General features: G+C 36.1%; 1 protein-coding gene and 1 non-coding gene across 3 annotated transcripts; one reads left to right on the top strand and one right to left on the bottom strand.

The window, feature by feature from the left end:
* Nucleotides 1-3,079: 3,079 nt before the first annotated feature.
* TRNAR-UCU (transfer RNA arginine (anticodon UCU)) lies at nt 3,080-3,152 on the bottom strand. Its single transcript has one exon. It is a non-coding gene; the product is annotated as a tRNA-Arg (tRNA).
* Nucleotides 3,153-5,283: 2,131 nt separating this feature from the next.
* Nucleotides 5,284-23,398, top strand: ALB1 (ALBINA 1). Of its 2 annotated transcripts, none has more exons than XM_039046999.2 (15): nt 5,284-5,654; nt 5,866-6,044; nt 6,587-6,671; nt 6,749-7,065; nt 7,147-7,270; nt 7,680-7,772; nt 13,459-13,554; nt 13,937-14,077; nt 14,204-14,404; nt 14,496-14,651; nt 20,998-21,105; nt 22,115-22,249; nt 22,612-22,776; nt 22,900-23,020; nt 23,104-23,398. In XM_039046999.2, exons 1-15 carry the CDS (start codon nt 5,388-5,390, stop codon nt 23,187-23,189), a joined length of 2,274 nt encoding a protein of 757 aa, XP_038902927.1. In that variant the 5' UTR covers nt 5,284-5,387; the 3' UTR covers nt 23,190-23,398. The 2 variants fall into 2 exon arrangements, with proteins under 2 accessions (XP_038902927.1, XP_038902929.1); XM_039047001.2 differs by having other exon boundaries at nt 5,305-5,654; nt 14,207-14,404.
* Nucleotides 23,399-23,630: the final 232 nt, after the last annotated feature.

The following is a 23,630-nucleotide window of genomic DNA, read 5'->3' as shown; positions in this document are numbered from 1 at the left end:
GTGGTTACTAAACGAGATCTAAAATTTCCATTTATTTTATTAATATTGATGAATATTGGTATTTCTAAATATATTCAATAACCTTATGGGATGTAGGTTGTGCCCGGAATTAAATGTGATGAAAAGTAACTACAACACAGCAATCCAATGGTATATAAAAGGACAACAATTGCTAACTTCCTCCACCTATCCTAAAATACACCTTATATTCGTAGTGATGTGAACATGTCATGTCTATACTGCTGTCAACTTGTATATGCAGTGTTGCTATGTCACTTAAGGATTATTTGGGGCGCTGAGATGATATAGGATGTGGGGAGTTTTGATGTCGAGAGTTTTGATGTTTGGAAAATTCTTATCAAGTATGGACGATAAAGTATAATTGAATATGTTCAAGCACTGAGATGATATGATACACGGAAAGAAAATGACGGTACGATACAAAACGCATTTCGAAAATGGGCCCATGAACAATTAAAATCAGTGAGATAAGATAAAAAAAATGATATAGAATGTGGGATATACCATCTCATGTTGGGCCCCAAACAACCCCTTAATAGATAGTTCTCATTCAAAATTGTTCATTATTTGTTATTTTATTTTTCATTAATGAATTTTTATTTTTAATCCATGTTCAGTATAATGGAAGTTAAGAAATTTGACCGATTATAGTCTGTCCGTGTCAGTTTGTAAGTGGAGATCTGAACTCATTTACTCGTGGGCAGGTTGAATCATATACCACTTACTAAAGTTAGCAACATGGATTGTTTTGTATCTAATATTTCATAACTTCTAATTTTGCGTTCAAAGAAATAATTTAGACACGATATTTTTATAAGCTAGTTGTATAAATGAAATTCAAGCCCAAGATAATAGAATATGTAGTACAAGGATAAAATAATTGCATATATAGAACAAAAAACGGTAAAAGATTAAAAAAAAAACCACGCCCAACCACTATTTTATGTGTCGCTTTCCGATTTTATCAAATTGAAAGTCATCTCTGATAGCCGCTATCAGTGCTTTCAATTCGAGAAGGGTGCTATCAGTGGCTATCGTCGATAGTTGCTATTAGTAGTAGCTATCAATAGCTATTGTTGATAGCTGCTATCAGTGGTTGTTTTTCGATTTGAAAAATGTGCTATTAGTGGCTATCGCCAATAGTTGCTATTAGTAGCTATCACTATTGGCTGCTATCAGTGGTAGTCTTTCGATTTGAAAAGTGTGCTAGCAGTGAATGTCACCGATGGCTGCTATCAGGGATAGTTTTCAATTTGAGAAGCGTGCTATTATTAGTTGTTATCACTGATAGGTGCAATCAGTGATACTACTACTAGCGATAACTTTCAGTTAGGAAATGTGCTATCAGTTGCTATTAAAGATGTCCATAAAACCCATGGAGTCGAGGCCCATGGGGACCCACCCCGAACGAGTCAGGGAATCCCTCAATACACGGGGAATGGGGAGTTTTTTTCCCATTTGCAATTCGAGGTCGGAGATGGGGAATATATTCCCCGACCCCGACCCCGACCCCGCCCTGTGTCCCCACCTCGCCCCGACTTTTGTATATATATTATAAATTTATTATATATATTGTAGACTTTGTTATGATGACTATGGAGGTTTTAATTGTTTACGTTCGAGACTTTATTACTTTAATTCCTTATATGTTGTAATATTTAAGATAAGACGTTCTAATTGTTGAATTTTAATTATAAAAATTATGAGAATTCGACATTTTAATTATATAATTTTAAATTAAATATGTGTTATTGTTTTTATTATCAAAACTGATAATATTTTATTTAAATAAAAGTTGTATTGGATGTGTTTAAGGAATTGTAAAATATATATATTTAATTAAAAAAATGTTAGAAAAAATGATGGCGGGAAATTTTTTCCCGCAGGGACGATGAATGGAATAGAAGGGCGGGGACGGGGAGTGCTTCCCCGTCCTCGCCCCGCCCCGTGAACATCTCTAGTTGCTATGACTAATAATTGCTTTCAGTTATTATGACTAGTAATTTTTTTTAGTTGTTATTAGTGATGCTACTATCTGTGAATATCACTGATAACTGCTGTTAGCGATAGCAACTGATAGCTACTATTAGTGATATCTTTCAATTCAATAAATATGTTGTCAGTTACTATCATTGATAGCTATTATTAGTGATGTTGCTATTAGTCATGGACTTCAATTTGAGAAATGGGCTATCAGTTACTATTGCTGATATGTTTCTATCAATGACAGCCAAATAGTGGCTACTGTTGATATGTTTCTATCAATGGTAATGTTTTGATGTTTTTTGTTGTTTGAATTTGATATCATGTTATACTTGTTTGTAAATAATCATGGTCTTTTGATTAATTTATTGATACATGTAGTGTGTTTGTATGTCATGCGTATAGGTATAGAATTATATTCTTCTAGGTGGATAATCATAAAAGATATCATTGATAATTATTGTCAGTAATGTCTTTTCTATTGCTAACAATGTAAAGGGTATCACTGATAGTATTTGTATATTATATAATGTAGTATTTGAGATTAAATAACTCATTAAGACTTGATTTGACTATGTATAAAAGTTTTAATTGATAGAATGATATCACAATATCACTATTCATGATAACATGTTAGACTTCATACAAAAAAAAAAAAAAAAAAACTATTGGCATGTTTGATAATGTTCTCATTTCTCGTTTCTCGAGAGATAAACTTGTTTAATAACTATTATCGTTTCTTATTTCAAAATTTTAATAAATGTCTATAAAAATGGTGCAAACTTGAGGACTAAAAAAAGCAGTTTCTTTCCAATATGTTTTGGTTTGCTATTTATATTTAACGTTTTGTTATAATAATCAAATTTGATAATTGACTTGTTGGTGTTAAGTCACTTGTGAGTTAGACATTTTCAAGAATTGAGTTTGAAACTCAGTTTCATGATTGGAGAATGAAAGTAAAGTTAAAAAAATAAAAAAAAAATAAAGCATGCAACATGACGAGCAAAATTAAAATTATAAAAAAATTCAAAAGATGATTGGTCAATACAAATTAATTGTGGTTTTTATATTGGTGCACGCCCAGTGGGACTCGAACCCACAATCGCCTGATTAGAAGTCAGACGCCTTATCCATTAGGCCACGGGCGCAATTTGTTGCTAGTAAATTAGAATAAATTTAATTAAAGAATTTTACATAACTTTTTTGTTCGTTAATTATAAATTTGTGAATTAAATTTAATATAATATACAAGAATTTATATAATTCATCAACCCATACCATACCATCAAATAATATTTCTACTTTTTACAGCCAAATTTAAGTCAACAGGTGGTTACACTTATCTAAAAGGTCGTTACTATGATGAAACATAGATCAATTTTTTTTTCAAGAAATATTTGATCCAATTTTACATGCATATGCACAATTACCCATAACTATTTAATGGGAGATTTTAAAAAATAGAAAGAAAAAAAACTATTTACACAAAATATCATAATTTAATATTTTTTATAGAGACGGATAGAAGTTTGTCGGTATTTATCAATAATAGAAACTAATAGAAGTCTATCATTGATACTATGTGATATACGTTGATAGAAGTCTATTGATTTTTTTTTTTTTTTTTGCTATTTCTATAAATAGTTTGACATTTTTTTCTATAAAATTTCCTATTTAAAAATTGATATTTCTATATAATTTGAAAGTATATATTATGATATAACTTATCACCTTAAAATAATTGATTTTTTTAATGGTATGGAAATTTGAACCACTAACTTTAAAAGGAAAAAAAAAAAAAAGTCAATCACTAATCATCTATATTCATGTCAAAAAAGAAAGCTTATAACTTGACTCGAAGTTGTGCATATGAATTTTAAAGATCAAATTATAAAAAATACATCTCACCTATAAGGTTGGTTTTATTTTTACCCTCAAACTTCAAAATCGATAATTTTAACCATCGAAGTTTAAAGTATTTTAAAACAACCTTGAGAAGCCTCTGTCCACAAATTCATTGATGAAATATATTGTTTAAGTGAACAAATCTAATAAAACCAGATTAAGTGAACAAATCTAGATACATATCAGAGATAAATTTTGGGTCAGAGTTGGTGGAAAATCATAAATAAAACATAGAGTTAAGGGCCTAGGGTTGAAAGGAAGAAGATGACAACAAATATTGTTTAGAAATGTGGCATGCATCTTTGTTATCATCGATTTTATTCAGGTATTTATTTATTTGTTCACATAACCAAATATTAACTCCTCAGTCCTCCATCTACGAATTTAAAGACAAACGCTTATAAGGATTATTTTGAGGAAAAAAAAAAAAATCAAATTTTAAGAGTTAATATATATATATATATATATATATATATATATATGAAGAAACGATTCATTAACCACCAAAGGGAAGAGAGAAAGTACCCTGAAAAATAAAGTCACGTTTATGAAAGGTGTATCGTAATAAATAAAATGTAATATAGAAAGCGAGATTTTTTTTTTCTTTTTTCTCTCCGTTTGTTAGTGTTTACTGGCATCCGCATTCGTATTGACAGGTGGCCTCAATTAAAAATCCGAAACCAAGTAATGTAATATGAATGAGGAGCGCGAGGTGATCAATTAAACTGCGTCTGAAAATTAGTCATATCGTTACTGTTCCAGTTATGGTTATGGTTACCATTATTGTTATCATTTTAGAGAACAAAATTATGAATCTTACGGCTTACCTCTTAGAGATAAAGGTAATTACAACGGTAATAGTAAAATTGACCAAATTCTCAATTTTAGGTAAATGCGATAAAAAACGATCTAATTACATTTGCGATTGAGATCTATTACGATTGACCTGTTAGTAAAATTAAATTACGATTACATCAATCTTCATTCTGAATTGGTAAACGTGGCCTAAATGAGAAAAACCACTTTGACATATAAAAAAACTAACCCACCTTCTTTTTCAAAGAGGAATGAAGATGTACAACCAAAATCATACATAAGATCAATAAACTTAACCGTTACACGAACAAACGACGAACAAGACCCTTCGACCATCTAAGACACTAAGAAACAGACCCAATTTGGGCCGAGCCAAAGAAGAAAATGATACACCCAGCCATATCAGAGAACTTCCACAAGTCTACTCCCTCACGATTGACCCTTACAAGATCAATACAATCGGACAATTAAAATAGAACTCTTAGAAAGATCAACAAGGTATTTTTGATAATTTATCTAAAACTAAAATAATCTTATTTATAATTTATAAATGAATAGATTCGAAATAGAAAATAAACCGATAGCCAGTACCATAAATACAAGAAAACGAATGGATAAGAAAGAAAGAGGGCGCCAAGACTCTCTTCCTCTCTGCAATAACAATGTCACTCACAGCTCTCACTCCATCTTCTTCAACATCTCTCCCTCATCTCCAGTCTTCTCTTCTTCCTTCCTTCAGATTCCGCCCTCTTCTCATCTCTTCCTCTTCCCCTTTCTTCCCAAAACCCCATCGCAGAATCCGCCATTGCATTCGCGCTTCTGCAAATTCCGTCGTCGAGTCCGGCAATGGAGCTGTAGCTGCGTCAGAGCAGCCAGAAGCAATTTCCTATGGCAGACAATACTTCCCCCTCGCTGCAGTTGTTGGCCAAGTACTATAATCATCTCTCTCTCTCTCTCTCTCACTATTTAGCGTTAAGGTTCTTGTGCCTGGTTTGATAATTGGCTTATGATGTCCTTCGAGTAGTTTAATTTCGATTCTTGTAGATAATCGTTTGAATTTGTAGCATCGCTGTTTCGGTATCTGTATAGTAATTAACCGTGACCGGTTGATTGTTGTGGCTTTCATCGACTATTCTACAGGATGCAATTAAAACCGCTCTTTTGCTTGGAGCTATCGACCGTGAAATTGGCGGCATTGCCATTTCTGGGAAGCGAGGAACGGCTAAGACAGTTATGGCTCGTGGATTACATGCCGTCTTGCCACCTATTGAAGTAGTTGTTGGGTCAATTTCAAATGCTGATCCATCCTGTCCAGAAGAGTAAGCTTGCCAAGTATTTAGAAGCGATCATTTCACGTTACATTTTCGGTCGAGAAATTTTGTTCTGCACCTGATAGGAAATAGCGTAGATGTTAGTTAGGGGTAGGATGACAAGGGATATGAAATTTAAAAGATCCATGGATTTTTATGGTGATCCCATAATGACCTTTTTTCTATTTCGACCTTGGAATGTTCTATCTTGTGAACCCAAGATTCGACTTCTTTAAATAATACGTTGTATAAGTCGATCCTAGCTTCCTATTGAGATCAATAGAGCAGGCACTAAATGCAGTTTTATCGAGAGCATGAGACTGTACAATCATGGGTGTTCACTGTCTTCTGAACAGTGACATAATCTGCTAATTCATGAGTTTTCTTGCCCAAAAGTTAGGCGATGGTTTTAAAGAAATATAGCATCCTAACAAGCTTTTGGCCTTTATTTCTTGAATGAAAGAAGTCTGATCTCTAATTCAATTTTAATTTAATTTAATTTATTATAACAATTATTTTTTGTCCTCCTGAAAAAAAAAAAAAACCTAAAGATGGGAAGATGGCCTTGCTGATCGTGTTGAATATGACTCATCCGGTAATATCAAAACCCAGATTGTTAAGTCTCCTTTTGTTCAGGTACTTACCACGATGCTTGGTATCTCACATAGAGCTCATTTTTCATTGCTTATTGAAGCAAGTTGATGTGGCTGCAGATTCCACTTGGAGTTACAGAGGACAGGCTCATTGGTTCTGTTGATGTTGAAGAGTCTGTAAAGACTGGAACGACTGTTTTCCAGCCTGGTCTTCTTGCTGAAGCTCATAGAGGAGTTTTGTATGTTGATGAAATCAATCTTTTGGACGAGGGCATTAGTAACTTGCTTCTTAATGTATTAACTGAAGGAGTCAACGTAGTTGAAAGAGAAGGAATCAGTTTTAGGCATCCATGCAAACCACTTTTAATTGCTACTTATAACCCAGAAGAGGGTGCTGTTCGTGAACACTTGCTAGACAGGATTGCAATTAATTTAAGGTATAGTAGATGTTTTGCCACTTAAGTGAATCATATATTTATTTCTCTCTCTCATTCGACTATGACAAACTTCTTATGCAGTGCAGATTTACCTATGAGTTTTGAAGATCGTGTTGCAGCTGTAGGAATTGCTACACAATTTCAAGAACAGAGTAGGGAAGTTTTGAAAATGGTCGAGGAGGAAATAGAGTTTGCAAAAACTCAGGTAAGCTGGCATGTTATCGTATAGATGGTTAAACTAAAGGATCTGCGCCCTAATGAATAACTACTTGCAAGTTCCATGATATAACTCACTAACTTCCTGGATATTAAAGGTGAAATCTCTCGAGTTCTATATTTACTGCCTTCATCATTGTTTTGCATTCATATGGATAAAGAAGAAGGATGAACCCCATGAATGTATCACTACAAACCCTGTTTCATGGGGTTGCTTAGTTAATATTAGATATAAACTCAAGCTCATAAACTTAACAGTTCTTTTATCATAAAAAGCACAATTATTGTAATGTCTTTACATTTATTTATTATTACTTTTTATGAATCAAATACTCAGCAAAACGGTTTTTTTTATTCTGTAAAAATAATAGTTAAAGATTGAAACGCATTATATGCAGATCATTTTGTCAAGAGAATATTTGAAGGATGTTACAATCGGCCGGGAGCAATTAAAGTACCTTGTCTTGGAAGCTATTCGAGGTGGTTGCCAGGTTCTTACCAATTCTTGCCTCTTGATTTTAATTTTCAACAGACTTCATATTCATTATTGACCTGTATTTCATCATGTGTTGATTACTCCCATGCATTTGAAAATTCTAACAAGGATCTTCCTTGATGAAGACAACTATCTTTCACTATTCCCATTTAAGCTTTAGATTGAAAACAAGATGGGGTTGGAATGAGCTATTTGCTCCATTTTCTTATTCTGTGTCCAATATTCTTCTTCTTCTTATACTCTCTTTCTCTTTGGGTGTGTGCGTGTGTTTGTTATAAGATATATTTAAATTAATTTGTACAATCATTCTTTATTGTAATTTTGTATATCCTAGATTAGGGTTTCTCATTCTCCTATCTACCTTTTATCTAATTAAATGATAAGAAATTCATTCTCTAAAAGTACAGAGTACATGGTATCAGAGCCATTCTTTGTTTAGGGTTTAGAATATTCTTTGATGGCTTTGTGAGTTAGGGTTTGAATTTGGGTCATCACTTTGAGTGACCGTTTGACGACACTGCCCACCTCAGGAGGGGCGCCGTCTGCCGTCGCCGTTCATCGGAAACAGCCGTGCCTGAGTCACACGTGCCGCTATGAAACAGCCGTGCGTGAGTCACACGTGCCGCTAGTTCAGAATTGCTCCATCGCCACGCACTGACGCGTGAGAACGCATGAGGCTGTCTTCTTCACTTCCGTCGGTTGGGTTCGTCTTGGGTTAGCTTTTTCGGTCCATCTGTGACTTTAGTTCTACCAACATCTACTCGAGTGTGAGGCTGTTTGGAAAATGCCTTTTTGTTCCTAGGGTTTGTGACTGTTTTGTTCTAATTTGGGGCTGTTTCGCTCTTTGATTTACCCTGCTTTTGATTTTGATTTGTTTAATTATGCCTGTGGGATTGTGTGTTGGTTCTTAATGGATGAGATGAAGCATATGGTTGTATCCAATATAATTCCCTTAGCATCAAAGATAATAGAACATAAGTTAAATGGAGCTAATTACTACGATTGACGTTAGAATATTCAGTTTTATTTACTTAGTATTGATATGGATGATCATGTGACCGAGAATCCACCACAAGATGATAAGAAAAAGGCTTGACTCCGTGATGACGCTCGACTTTATCTTTAGATTAAGAATTCCATTGAGAGTGAGATTATTGGTTTCGTAGATCATTGTAATTCTATTAAGGATCTCTTAGAGTTTTTAGAATTTTTGTACTCGAGAAAAGAACATGTCCATCGAATGTTTGATGTTTGTATGCAATTCTTTCGAGCCGAACAAAAAGCAGAATCTGTTACAAGTTACTTTATGAGGCTTAAAAAGACAGCTGCCGAACTTGCCTTATTGTTACCTTTTAGCCCAGATGTCAAAGTTCAATAAGCCCAACGAGAAAAGATGACCGTTATGATATTTCTGAATGGACTTTCACCTGAATTTTAATGGCTAAAACACAGATTCTTTCTGATTCTGTGATTCCATCATTAGAGGAGGTCTTCAGTCGTGTTCTTCGTATTGAGAGTTCTCAATCTGGTTCGTCTGTTTCTCATCCTATTAGTGCTCTTATAAGCAAGAATAATAACTCTCGGGTTACTCTAGGGATGACCAACAATTTTCAGAAGCCTAGTTATGATAATCGAAAATCAGATTCTCAGGAGATTGTTTGTCACTATTGTTGTAAGTCAGGACATCTGAAACGTGATTGTCAAAATTTGTTGTATAAGGCTCAACGATCTCAACATGCACAGATAACTTCCACTAGTGATATGGCCAAAAGGTCTGTTACCATCTCTATCGACGATTTTACTAAATTTCAAGTATTTTAGGAATCCGTGTAGGCATCTTCTTCATCGAACCCTACTACCACCATTGCTAAGACAGGTAATTTGAAATGCCTTCTTACATCATCTACTAAGTGGGTCATAGACTTTAGGTGCCACTGTTTATATGACAGGTAATTCTAACTTATTTTCTACACCTTTGTCCCTTGCCCCATCCCCATCTGTCACTTTGGTAGATGGATCCACCTCTTCTGTTCTTGGATCCAACACCATTCCTCTCACCCCATCCCTTTCTTTGTCCTTTGTGTTACATTTGCCTTAGTTATCTTTTAATTTAATTTCTATTAGCCAGTTTACACGCGACCTTTATTTTCGTGTCTTGTTTTTTCCTGGTTATTGCTTGTTTCAAGATCATATGATGAAGAAGATTATTGGTAGAGGACATGAGTCGGGGGACCTTTACATTTTTGTCCACCAGATACCAAAAGTTGTAGCTCTCTGGCGTTACATCCCTGTTTGCGGTTCACTGTCATCTGGGTCATCCTTCTTTGTCCGTGTTGAAGAAAATTTATCCTGAATTTCGTTCTTTGTTGTCTTTAAATTGTGATTTGTGTTAGTTTGCTAAATTTCATCATCTTAGCTCTAGTCCTAGAGTCCATAAACGAGCCAACACTCCTTTTGAGTTAGTTCATTATGATATTTAGGGTTCTTGTCTAGTTGTGTCTCAAACAGGTTTTCGTTAGTTTGTTACTTTTGTTGACGATTATTCTTGTGTGACTTGGTTATATTTAATGAAAAATCGTTTCGAGTTATTGTCTCATTTTTGTGCTTTTCATGCTGAAATTCAAAATCAATTTAATGTCTCTCTCAAAACCTTGTGCACTGATAATGCTGGTCAATATTTCTCTCATGTACTTGGATCTTACTTATGTGATCATGACATCATTCATCAGTCCTCTTGTGCTGACACTCCATCTCAAAATGGAGTCACTGAAAGAAAGAACAAATACCTCCTTGAAACAGTCCGCGCCTTATCCTTTCAAATGCATGTTCCAAAGCAATTTTAGGCGATGCAATGTCCACTGTTTGCTTCCTGATTAATAGAATGTCTTCCTCTGTCCTCAATGGAGAGATTCCGTATCGTATTCTTTTTCTTGCGAAATCTTTGTTTCATATTTCCCCTAAGATCTTTGGTTGTGTTTGTTTTGTTCGGGATCTTCATCCACATCGTACCAAATTAGATTCAAAATCTTTGAAATGCATTTTCTTAGGCTATTCACGTGTTCAAAAGGTTATCGTTGTTATTGTCCTACTCTTAACAAGTATCTTATCTCTACCAATGTTACGTTTTTTTAAGATATACCTTTTAGTCCCTCACCGTTTAGTCATTGTAAAGGAGAGGAGGATAAAAATCTATGAGATTACCTCTTTCACATCATCTCCTACTTAACCTTCTTCGGTGTCTCTTCTCGCTCACCCACTGGTCACTCGAGTTTACTCTAGGCATCCTCCACAGGCACCTTCTGACACATGTCCTACACTGATGGCTTCTTCGACATCTGATCTGGAATCGAGTGATGATCTACCCATTGCCCTTCAAAAAGATAAACATACTTGTACTTACCCTATTTCTTCGTTTGTTTCATATAATTGGTTGTCTTCCCCCACTTATTCCTTTATTACATCTCTTGATTCCATCTCTATTCCTCACTCTGTTCATGAAGCTTTATCTCATTCTGGGTGGCGTAGTGCAATGATTGAGGAGATGCTTGCACTGGATGAGAATGATACTTGGGATTTAGTCTTGCGTCCGACAGGAAAGAAGGCTAGGATGTAAATGGGTGTTTGCTATAAAAGCCAATCCTAACGGAACAGTGGCTCGCTTGAAAGCTCGTCTTGTTACTAAAGATTATGCCCAAATCTATGGGACTGATTATTCTGATACATTTTCTCCTGTTGCTAAATTAACTTCTATTCGACTATTTCTGTCCATGGCTGCTACTCATAATTGGCCTTCGCATCAACTTAACACTCTCTCCTTGAGCAACAAACCCAGGTGGCTTGAAAGCTCGTCTTGTTACCAAAGATTATGCCCAAATCTATGGGACCGATTATTCTGATTCATTTTCTCCTGTTGCTAAATTAACTTCTATTCGACTATTTCTGTCTATGGCTGCTACTCATAATTGGCCTTCGCATCAACTTGACATTAAGAATGCTTTTCTGCATGGTGATCTTCAGGAGGAAGTTTACATGGAGTAACCACCTGGGTTTGTTGCTCAAGGAGAGAGTGTTAAGGTGTATCGTCTTCGAAAATTTTAGTATGGACTGAAACAGAGTCCTCGTGCATGGTTTGGTAAGTTTAGTCAAGCACTCGAATGTTTTGGTATTAAGAAAAGTGCTTCTGATCAGTCTGCATTCTATCGACGATCTGATAATGGTATTACTTTGTGTTGAAAATGTCGTATTTTCCTTAAGGGCGTTTTAGTCTTTTTACTTTTCTATACTATTTTAGGGTGTGTCGGGGTCTATTTATACGTTGTATCTATAGTTTTTTGGTGAGTAGAAAATAATAAAAATTCTTCTGTCGTGGTTTTTTCTCCCTGATCTAGGGTTTTCCACGTAAACTTGTTTTCTTTCTTCTACCCTTCTTTATTTCAATACTTTGCTTGTTGTGTATGTTGATGATATCGTTATCATCAGAAATGATATATCAGGTATATCTTCTCTCAAGATTTTTCTTCAGGGTCAATTTTATACGAAAGATTTGGGACAATCGAAGTATTTTATTGGGTATTGAAGTAATGAGAAGCAAGAAAGATATTTATCTGTCACATTGAAAATATGTACTTGATTTGTTGTATGAGACTGGAAAATTAGGAGTCAAACCATGTAGTACTCTGATGATATCAAATTTGCAACTTACTAGAGAAAGAGTATTATTTAAAGACCCTGAAAGATATAGAAGATTAATTTGAAAGTTGAACTATTTAATAGTGATACGACCGAATATTGCTTATTCTGTGAGTATTGTGAGTCAGTTTATGTCTTCTCTTATAGTGGATCATTAGGTTGTAGTAGAACAGATTCTATGTTATCTAAAGTTGCACTTGGACGTGGGATCTTATATAAAGATCATGGTCATACGAGGGTTGAATGTTTTTCAGATGCTGATTGGGTTGGATCTCAAGAGGATAGGAGATCAATCTTTGGATATTGTGTTTTTGTAGGACGAAATCTAGTGTCATGGAAAAGTAAGAAAGAAAATGTAGTTTCTCGTTCGAGTGCTGAGTCAGAATATAGAGCTATGGTACAATCCGTGTGTGAAATAGCATGGATACACTAACTTTTATCTGAGATGGGTTTTAGCATTACTGTGCCAGCTAAATCATGGTGTGATAATCAAGCTGTACGTCATATTGCATCCAATCCAGTGTTTCATGAACGAACTAAACATATTGCAGTGGATTGTCACTTTGTTCGTAAGAAAATACAAGAAGGGTTAACATTTACAGGATATATGAAGACTGGAGAACAGTTGGGAGATATATTTACCAAAGCTGTAAATAGAGTAAGAATAAGCTATTTATGCAACAAGCTGCGCATGATTGACATATTTGCTCCAGCTTGAGGGGGAGTGTTATAAGATATATTTAAATTAATTTGTACAGTCGTCTTTTATTGTAATTTTGTATATCCTAGATTAGGGTTTCTCATTCTCTTATATATATGTATCTTTTATCTAATTAAATGATAAGAAATTTATTCTCTAAAAGTAGAGATTGAGGAAGTGAAAATAATATGAAAAATATCTAGTGGAAGTTGAGTAACTAGACAGAAGGTCATGGCTTTACAGTTTTCTTGCTTCTTATCTTGATTGTCCAATATATGACTGGTGAAATCAGGGACACAGAGCTGAGCTATATGCAGCACGTGTTGCCAAATGCCTGGCTGCTCTCGAGGGGAGGGAAAAAGTCTATGCCGATGACCTGAAAAAAGCTGTAAGCTGATATATTGTCTTCTTTACTGGATTGCTACTTCTTTTTTACCACGTTGACTGCATAAGTGGAAATATATCTTTTCTCACCGTGGCCGTGGTTTTACATATGCTAGAGTGTTATTCATGATTGGAATTTTTTTTCCCTTTATTTTTGCCAAGAGTCGGTTTGTTTTTGCTGGCTTCTTTGATGGGGAATTTGTCAGGTATAAGCTTTAGTTAATTGTTCCAAAGCAACAATGATACTAAGCATCTCATATCATTATCCAGTACAATTTTATGTTTTCCTATGTATTGTTAAGTGTTCCAATAGGTGAAAAGGTCTGCCGTATTTCAGTTTGGCAGCATCATATATGCTTTCCATTCTGACATATTGCACACTATAGGTTGAACTAGTCATTCTACCTCGTTCAATGATCAATGAAAATCCATCAGATCAGCAAAATCAACAGCCTCCGCCACCTCCACCTCCGCAAAATCAAGAATCTGGAGAAGAGGAGAATGAAGAGGAAGAGGAAGAACAAGAGGTTTTTGTACATCCATAAAAATTCCAGTTTGATGTAGAATGATTGTCAATGATCCCCCCCATTTTTCAATCGAATATTTTCACAGTGTATTTGATTATTCACCAACTCAAAATTTCCTTTCGTAAGCAGGAAGACGATGATAAAGAGAATGAACAGCAGGAGCAATTACCTGAAGAATTCATTTTTGATGCTGAAGGAGGTTTGGTGGATGAGAAACTTCTTTTCTTTGCTCAACAAGCACAGAGACGCAGAGGCAAGGCTGGGCGGGCAAAAAATGTCATCTTTTCAGAGGACAGAGGAAGATATATTAAACCAATGCTTCCAAAGGTCAGTCAACTTCCTGACCCTTTCACTCGGGACATGTGAATTTAATTTTGATGTTGAAACACACTTTTCTATCGAGCGTCATATTCTGCAGGGGCCTGTTAAGAGGCTAGCAGTTGATGCAACGCTTAGAGCAGCTGCTCCATATCAAAAGTTGCGGAAGGCAAAAGATGTTCAAAATAATAGGAAAGTTTTTGTCGAGAAGAGTGATATGAGAGCAAAGAGAATGGCTAGGAAAGCAGGAGCATTGGTAATCAAACTTCAGTTCTTTTAATCACTGTGTTATATATATTTTTAAATAAGTATCATATAAGAAATTTGAGACACAAAATGAGTGGAAATGAAATGATAGTTGCAATATATTCTTCGCTCATCATTAATAATCCTTTTTAATTCTTCGAAAAGTTAAGGATTAGTAATCCTTTTTAGAAATCGAATGGATTCGGTCTTATACATACGCGAGGAAGGTAATCAAAATGTCTAGCATATCTTGATTTGGCTGTACTTGGAAGTTTTCTACTTTGATTTCATTGCTCTATAGAGGTACTGAATTTCAGAACCTTGAGAGTTGTAGACTTAGCACAAAATATTAGGTCAGGTTTGATAAACATTGGAGTTTTGAAATTTTAAGTTTATAAACACTACTGATGCGTTGTGAATGTGATAAAATAATGGTATGAAATTGCGGTGGTGAATTATGTGTTGCACATGCAAGTTTTCCTAGTAAAACTCAAGTATAAATCTTACTAAGTTTCCTGGTAAGTCCAAGGTCGAACACAGGGATTACTGAGATATTATGCGTTGGTAAATTTTGATTCCTTTGCGGTGACAAATACAAATAAGTGGTTGATGTATTGTTTTAAGTATAGATCCTATGCGGCAGAATTGAGTAAAGAGTTGATGACAGTGAAAGTTACGATGAGTATGCAGGGAAGGGGTTGAGAAGGGATTTAGCTAACACTTCATAAGATTGCGTTCAAGTTATGCGATCATGCTACATACACACAACAACATGTCATCTCTCAATGCAAATGCCATAGTTCCTAATTCTAGGACGCATGCGATGTATACGATAATGTCAATAGGACTTATGTCTAAACCTCTATTCTTGTCTATGCGATGATGAATGACACACACATACACAAGATGACCACATACTATCATATCCTATTTCTAGAGTGCATGCGATGCATAATAGCAAACAGAACTTATCTCTAAGTCGCTATCTCTTGCTTATGCGGTTCTAATCTGACTCTCTCAAGCCTAGATTCTAACCTGACTCTCTCAAGTCTAGGTTCTTTCTTTAGACTACTCTCTCAAGTATCTCTAAAGGGTGAAGGACGCATACATAAGACAAGATGATTGCATAAAATGAAGATCTTAGATTATGCTAGCTAAGTGCTTCTCAACCCATTCAGAAATTTAGCTACTCATGCGACATGTGAAGAGATTGAACAGATGTTGAGATGCAAATTCCATTTTATAAATAAAGTCAGAATACAAAACAACAATGGAAAGCAGGGATAAGAAGCCCGGTAGCAATGTCTTGCTTTCCGGGACTTTTACATTGTCTTTTACTCTACTCTACCCAGAAAAATGTTCTTGCTTTCGCAAGTGTCAACCCTCTCTCTGTTTGCAGCGCCTCCTAGCAGTCTTTCGAGCTACCTAGGAGTGATCTCTCGGTGCCTTCTTCTCTTCGCTCGCCTCCGCTTTCTAAGTATAAGAATTACAGACTAACGGCTATCTATGATCTATCTTTTATGTATATGGCGAACTGTGTAGAATTCGAACTTAGAACTCCAACACTGGAATTCCTTTAACGATGGTGGCCTTTGGTATTTATAGAGCTCAAGGTGAAGAATCTTTTCTCTCAAATGATTGCAATGATGGGCGGTCATAAATTCTTCTGTCTGATGCGCTGATTAATGGTCACCAAAAAGTTGAATGTACTTGCTACAGTGTGTCGTTAACGGCTTGTCAACTAAATTCGGATTCGACCGTCATCAGGTTTTCGTCCCATCATGATTTATTATGCTTTTACCTTGATACGCCGTCTTTATGCGGTCACCTTCTTGAGCAAAACTTTGCGGTCGCAATCTTCCACTGTGTTTGGACGCCGAATTCCTTGGATCGCAATTTGCTTTGCGCCAATGCATTTTTCTGTACAAAATAAGTAAATTAGCTGCTTTAATGCGATGAGCGCATGCGACCACAATATTCTCAACTTAATGCTTTTGGACACGATTTTGTATATTTTTATCGTCGCATACCCACATTGTTTTATATATTTGCATTGTGATAATGTGCATTTCTGCCCATTATCAACTACTACCACCTCTAAATCTCTTTGTTTTCCACTTTCTATCAATGTTTTTAAAACCCAAGCTAATTTTGAAAAATAAAAAAATAGTTTTACCTTTCTATAAAAAGGGTGAAAACCATAGGAAGGAAATTAGGAGGAAACAATAATGAATTTCAAGAACAAAAAAAACATTATGGAGCGCCCGTAACCCCCAAAATTGTGAACAGGCGTATATGGCCCTTCTATGGTAGGGTACCATAGAACCATAACCTTACCATCCTGATCCTTCAGGAAACCAAAACCCCCAAAATTGACCGTTTCTTCATACAATCATTAATGTCACCCGTTGGAGCTTTGAGAAATCTTCTGGGGCTTCCTCTTCCCGTAGCATGAGGCTGTTCAATACTTTTATCGAGGATTGCAACCTCATTGGCCTCCCCCTGCAGAACGGTCTTTATACATGGTCCAACTTCCGAGCCATCCCTACTCTAACTTTGATAGGCATGTTCTTATTACCGAGGCCATTGTCGAGAAATTCAAAGAGGCTTTTGTCAAAAGATTAAACTGGCCACATTAGACCATTACCCCATCCTCCTTCTACTGGGTGCTGCAAAATGGGGTCCTCTGCCCTTTCGTTTTGAAAATATGTGGATGGATCATCCCTCCTTTCTTCCACTCATCAAACATTGGTGGACTTCCAATAGATCATTTGGATGGCCTGGTTATGGTTTTATGCAGAAACTGAAACTTCTCAAACCTGCCATCAAAGGTTGGAACAAGAACACCTTTGGTTGCTTGAACACAACCCGTAACCAACACCTCTTTGATCTTGCTGTCTTAGACTCCATGGAGGAATAGGGAACTTTTACACAGGCTGATGGTGATAGAAGAAGGGCCATTAAAGAACAAATCTTCGTACTGAGTTCTAAAGAGTAGATCTTATGGAAATAAAAGTGCAAGAAAAGATGGCTAAAGAATGGTGATCTGAACTCTAATTTCTTCCACTCTCTCATGAATACAAAAAAAGGAAAAAACACCATCATTGAAATCTTGTCTATGCAGGGACATTGTCTGTTGATAGAGCAGGAGATTGAATCCGAGTTTATTACATTCTACAAGGCCTTTTATACTAAGGATGATGGTGATAGAAGAAGGGCCATTAAAGAACAAATCCTCGCACTGAGTTCTAAAGAGTAAATCTTATGGAAATAAAAGTGCAAGAAAAGATGGCTAAAGGATGGTGATCTGAACTCTAATTTCTTCCACTCTCTCATGAATACAAAAAAGCGAAAAAACACCATCATTGAAATCTTGTCTATGCTGGGACATTGTCTGTTGATAGAGCAGGAGATTGAATCCGAGTTTATTACATTCTACAAGGCCTTTTATACTAAGGATGATGGTGATAGAAGAAGGGCCATTAAAGAAGAACAAATCCTCGCACTGAGTTCTAAAGAGTAAATCTTATGGAAATAAAAGTGTAAGAAAAGATGGCTAAAGGATGGTGATCTGAACTCTAATTTCTTCTATTCTCTCATGAATACAAAAAAAGGAAAAACCACCGTCATTGAAATCTTGTCTATGCTGGGACATTGTCTGTTGATAGAGCAGGAGATTGAATCCGAGTTTATTACATTCTACAAGGCCTTTTATACTAAGGATGATGGAACACGTTTCCTTCCCCCCATTGAGCATTGGAGCCCTATCACATCTCAACAAGCGCTGATATTGAGCTTCCTTTCATTGAAGCCGAAATCCTTCTTGCCCTTAAGAATCTTGGTTCAAACAGACCCCTGCCCCTGAATTCTTTAAAAAATATTGGAACATCCTAAAAAAGACAATAAGAGTTTGTCCCAGGATTTTTTTAAGAAAGGGATCATCAATGCCTGTGTCAACGAAACATATATCTGCCTCATCCTTAAGAAATCTGATGCTCGATCGGTAAGGGACTATAGACCTATTAATCTCATCTCATGTATTTACAAGATTATTGCTAGGGTCCTATCTGAACGCCTTAAAAAGGTCCTTTCACCATCACACATTACCAATCTGCCTTTGTTGAAGGTAGACAAATTTTTGATGTATCATTGATAGCCAACGAGGTGATTGAAGATCGTGCCAACAGGAAAAAGCAGGGGGTTGTTAAATTAGACATTGAAAAAGCGTTTGATAAGGTTGACTGGGATTTCCTTAACCTTGTTCTTGAGCACAAAGGGTTTGGCACCACATGGAGGAAATGGATCAGAGGTTGTATCTCCACAGCAAACTTCTCCATCATCATTAATGGCCGGCCCAGGGGGAAAATACATGCCTCTAAAGGCCTCAGGCAAGGAGATCCCCTCTCCCTTTCCTCTTCATCCTTATTATGGATTGTTTTAGTTGAATGCTTATCGAGGCTGGCAACAATAACATCATCAGGGGAATCAACGTGGGGAAGGATACATCCCAGGTACACCACCTTCTTTTTGCAGATGACACTATCCTTTTCTCCTCCATGGATAACGATGCCATTGACAACCTCTTTGGATTGGTGACACTCTTTGAACGAGCTTCTGGTCTGAACATCAACCATCAGAAATCAGTATTATTGGGAATGAACACTACCGATACTGATATTTGGTTGATTGCCAACAAATATGGATGCAAAGTATCCCACTGGCCGTCCAGCTACCTCGACCTTCCCTTATTTGACAAGCCTCGATCTTGTTCCTTTTGGAATCCTGTTGTGGAAAAGATTGATAGAAAGCAATCATGGAACCACTCACATATATCTAAGGGAGGTAGGCTCACCCTTATTCAAGCTACTCTTTCCAAGCTCCCCACGTTTTCATGTCTCTTCTCAAGATTCCTGCCAAAGTCACAAAGGATATTGAAACACTATACCGGAACTTTTTATGGAAAGGTGGCTCCCATCTTGTTAGATGGGAACAGATTACCAAACCCCTTGATCATGGTGGTCTTAGTATACCAGAATTGGTTGACAAAAATCGTGCTCTTCTTGCTAAATTGCTATGGAGGTACTACCATGAAGAGACTGCCCTATGGAGACAGGTTATTGATGCCAAATATGGTCTTCTGCACTTGAAAGCTTGGCCGAATTGCTTCTTTCCCAAACATCTTAAAGGGCCGTGGAGGGCTATTTTGTCCCATATGGGTCTTATGCACGACAGAGTATCTTACAAAGTGGGCAATGGAGCCCGCATCTCTTTTTGGCATGACTGTTTGTTGGGCGATACTTCTCTCGCGGAACAATTCCCTCATCTTTTTGCTTTGGCAATCGATAAAGACGCATCCTTGAGAACTCGTGGAACAATCAACATGGTTGGTTACACTGTTATAGAAGAAATTTTAACGATAATGAGGTGGAAGACTGGATTTCCTTCATGAATGTCATTAGCGGGGTTCATTTAACTACGCACAAGGATCGTTAGGTTTGGAACCCGGACCCTAAAGGGGAGTTCTCAACGAAGGCTCTCACATATGACCTATCCACATCCCCAATTGATAGTGATTCACTCCTAAATAGTGCTATCTGGGCTGATTTCTACCCTAAAAAGATCAAATTCTTCCTTTGGGAGGTTAGCGAACGGGCTATTAACACTTGCGATAAAATCCAGCGATATTTCCCTTACATGGCCCTCTCCCCTCACTGCTGTACCTTCTGTAAGGCAGCCCATGGAACCCCATCCCATATATGTTTCAGCTGCCACGTTGCTAACAGATTCTGGAAGAATATTACACAGTCCTTCGGTTGGTCTACAACCTTCCCTAGCGATGCCATTGCCCACCTCTCGTACACTCTTGTGGGTCATCCTTTCACTCTTGGTAAAAGATCTATGTGGATGCACTTGATTGGGGCTTTTTTGTGGAGCATTTGGATGGAAAGAAACAACTACATCCTCAATGACAAGGAATGCGCTTATGATAGATTTATGGAGATCATGTTATCTTTTTGGCTATGACTTGGTGTAAATGTTCTTTCCATAGCTCTGATAGTCTTTCCTTTCTTTTGGCCAATTGGAGGAATCTTTTATAATCTTTTGGCTTTGGCATATTGCCCTTCCGTAAATTTCATTCATCGATGAAATTTGTTTCTTATCACACACACACAAAAAAAAAAAAAAAAAAAAATCAAGAACAAAAACACTAAAAATGGAATTTTCATCAAACAAAACTTGTTATTTTTTTTTTTCAGATAATGGCTTCCCAATTTTATTTATTTATTTATTTTAAGTTTCAGTTTGAATTTGAATTATGATGATGGCTGATTCTTAGATTTGGTTACTTATGGCAGGTAATATTTGTAGTTGATGCTAGTGGGAGCATGGCATTGAATCGTATGCAAAATGCAAAAGGGGCAGCCCTCAAGTTACTGGCAGAAAGCTATACAAGCAGGGATCAGGTAACATAAAGATCACAACATTATGCACCGTGAAGGTCTACGTGGCTCCAGGAAATTGATATTTGCATTGACATAACATCAAATTTCTTCCTCAAAGATTGTAGCAGCAATAGCATGGTTGTCTAAACTTCACCATAAAGTGTAACTAAGATTTAGTATGGAAAAGATAATTTAGTCTAACATTCATTATTCCTAGATCAAGAAATGTGTTTGTATTATAATTCAATTTCTATTATTCTATTGATTCCCTAGTGGTGGAGAGGTCGCATTGGGAAAATTAGTGCCTTCCTGGTTTAACAGTTGATCATGATTGGAAAGAATGATTTGAACTGTAATATTTGGGAAGAAAGTTAACTGATCATTGAGAAGTGGGAACCCCTTGTTTTTTTTTTTTTTTTTTTTTTTTTACCAAGTATAGATAAAAAAAAAAAAAAAAATTTCCCTAAAAGGGATACTTTATATTTAGATTTTGTAAGGACCTTCCGCTAAATCAATGTTCTTATGTGACATTTAAGAGCATCTGAGTGGCTGGAAAATTTTCTTATTCCATATGCTAGTGAATGCTCCCTTTTATGCGTCACGAATCTTAAGGTGATTTATCTTATATTACATCAAATATCTTCAAAATGCTTGAGTGATTCCTAAGGAGAAAAAAGTAGGGGAAATTGTTTAGCATATACTTGAGTAGAGGTGATTAGTTTCTTCCACTTTTCTTTCCCCTAATTACAATTGTTTGTACTACTTAACCACATGTTAATTTTATCTATTTCTCATAGGAGTACCTAATTTCACACTAAGATAATAAGGTGTGAAAGGAAACTCACCCTAAGATACTTAATAGAAACCTGAATTCAATTTTTCTGATTGTCTAAGCAACAATGGTCAAGACTTCTAAGTGGCGTGGTGGTTGTTGTTTTATTATTATTATTATTATTATTTAATTTTTAAATTTATTTGTTGTTTGACTTTGTAGTAATATGTGTTTTTATATCTAAAAATCACATTACAGGTTTCCATAATTCCTTTCCGTGGAGATTGTGCTGAAGTTCTTCTGCCTCCTTCCAGATCTATTGCAATGGCAAGAAAACGTCTCGAGAGACTTCCTTGTGGAGGAGGATCTCCCCTGGCTCATGGTCTTACCACAGTTAGTATTTTCTACCATCTCAAAGTTTTTCATCCTCAAAACGATGCTATTAAAGCATTTATCCAACTTCAACCATCTTAAAAGTCGAACTTTAGGCTGCCCCCCTTCTTCTGAAGATGATATTACTGATCTCTATTGTTTGATGGACTAAAAAACTGGCACACTGAAAAGGAAGCGATGGTAAAAGTAAAGTATTATAGTTACGTAGGTCTTTTCCTTTCCAACTTATTCAGGACTTGTACTAGTCCTTATTCACCTGCAAGGAGCAGGCCCATTAACTTTGCTAAATTCTCTGTTCTGATTGTAATGGTAACAAACTTAAATACGTCTGTCCTAAAGTCGTTTTTGATCCACTTTTTCAGGCTGTCAGGGTTGGATTAAATGCTGAGAAAAGCGGTGATGTAGGAAGAGTGATGATTGTTGCAATAACTGATGGCAGAGCCAACATATCACTAAAAAGATCCACTGATCCTGAAGCAGCTGCTGCTGCTGCTGATGCGCCTAGACCTTCAGCACAAGAATTGAAGGTAAACACAAGTGCTTTACCCTATTTTTCTTTGATGCACTTTGTGTGCTACAGTTTGTCGTGACCTTACTGCATCTATCTCTAAATCAATCCTCTGAATGTGAAAACGGTCATTCTTATGAAGGATGAGATTCTTGAAGTGGCTGGGAAAATATACAAATCAGGAATGTCTCTCCTCGTCATTGATACCGAAAACAAGTTTGTTTCAACTGGTTTTGCAAAGGAGATTGCTAGAGTAGCTCAAGGTTTGTTCCATTTTCAAATAATTCAAAATTAATAGAGAGCCACAGACGCCAGAACTTCTTACACAATATTCCATTCTTTGCAGGAAAATACTATTACTTACCGAATGCCTCTGATGCTGTTATCTCTGCTGCGACGAAGGATGCTCTTTCGGCATTGAAGAGCTCGTAAAAGGACTGAAATGGTTGGTTTTCTTGTTCACTAATTTTGTTGAAATGAAAACAGGTTTCTCCCTGCAGTGTAAAGAGTACTTATATTTTTGGCAATGTTGTAAAAGGGCAGATCATTTTGTTGCAGAATCTACCCCATTTAAATGTTGTATTGCAGTAGTTGTCTTAATCAATGAGTGAAAGAGGTGCCTGCTTCTTCTGATGATGAAATACAGCAAGTGAACATAGGCGGACTAGTCTCATTTTAATTAACAAATCCATATATAAGAAATATATTATTTTATGGACTAGTTGCAAAATGGGTCAAATAAGTTTTTAATATTAGGCTCGTGGCCCAAATTTTTTAATTTTGTCAAAAAAAAAAAAAAAAAAAAAATTGCAGCTCACGATTTAAAATATAAAATGTAAAAAAATGTATGGATACATTTGATACACACTTGAT

This window comes from Benincasa hispida, chromosome 10 (assembly GCF_027475165.1).
Source record: "Benincasa hispida cultivar pf3 chromosome 10, pf3_genome.v1.1, whole genome shotgun sequence".
In the NCBI taxonomy this organism is placed as follows: domain Eukaryota; kingdom Viridiplantae; phylum Streptophyta; class Magnoliopsida; order Cucurbitales; family Cucurbitaceae; genus Benincasa; species Benincasa hispida.
The sequence above is the reverse complement of the archived record's forward strand: the minus strand, read 5'-3'. Positions and strand labels throughout refer to the sequence as shown.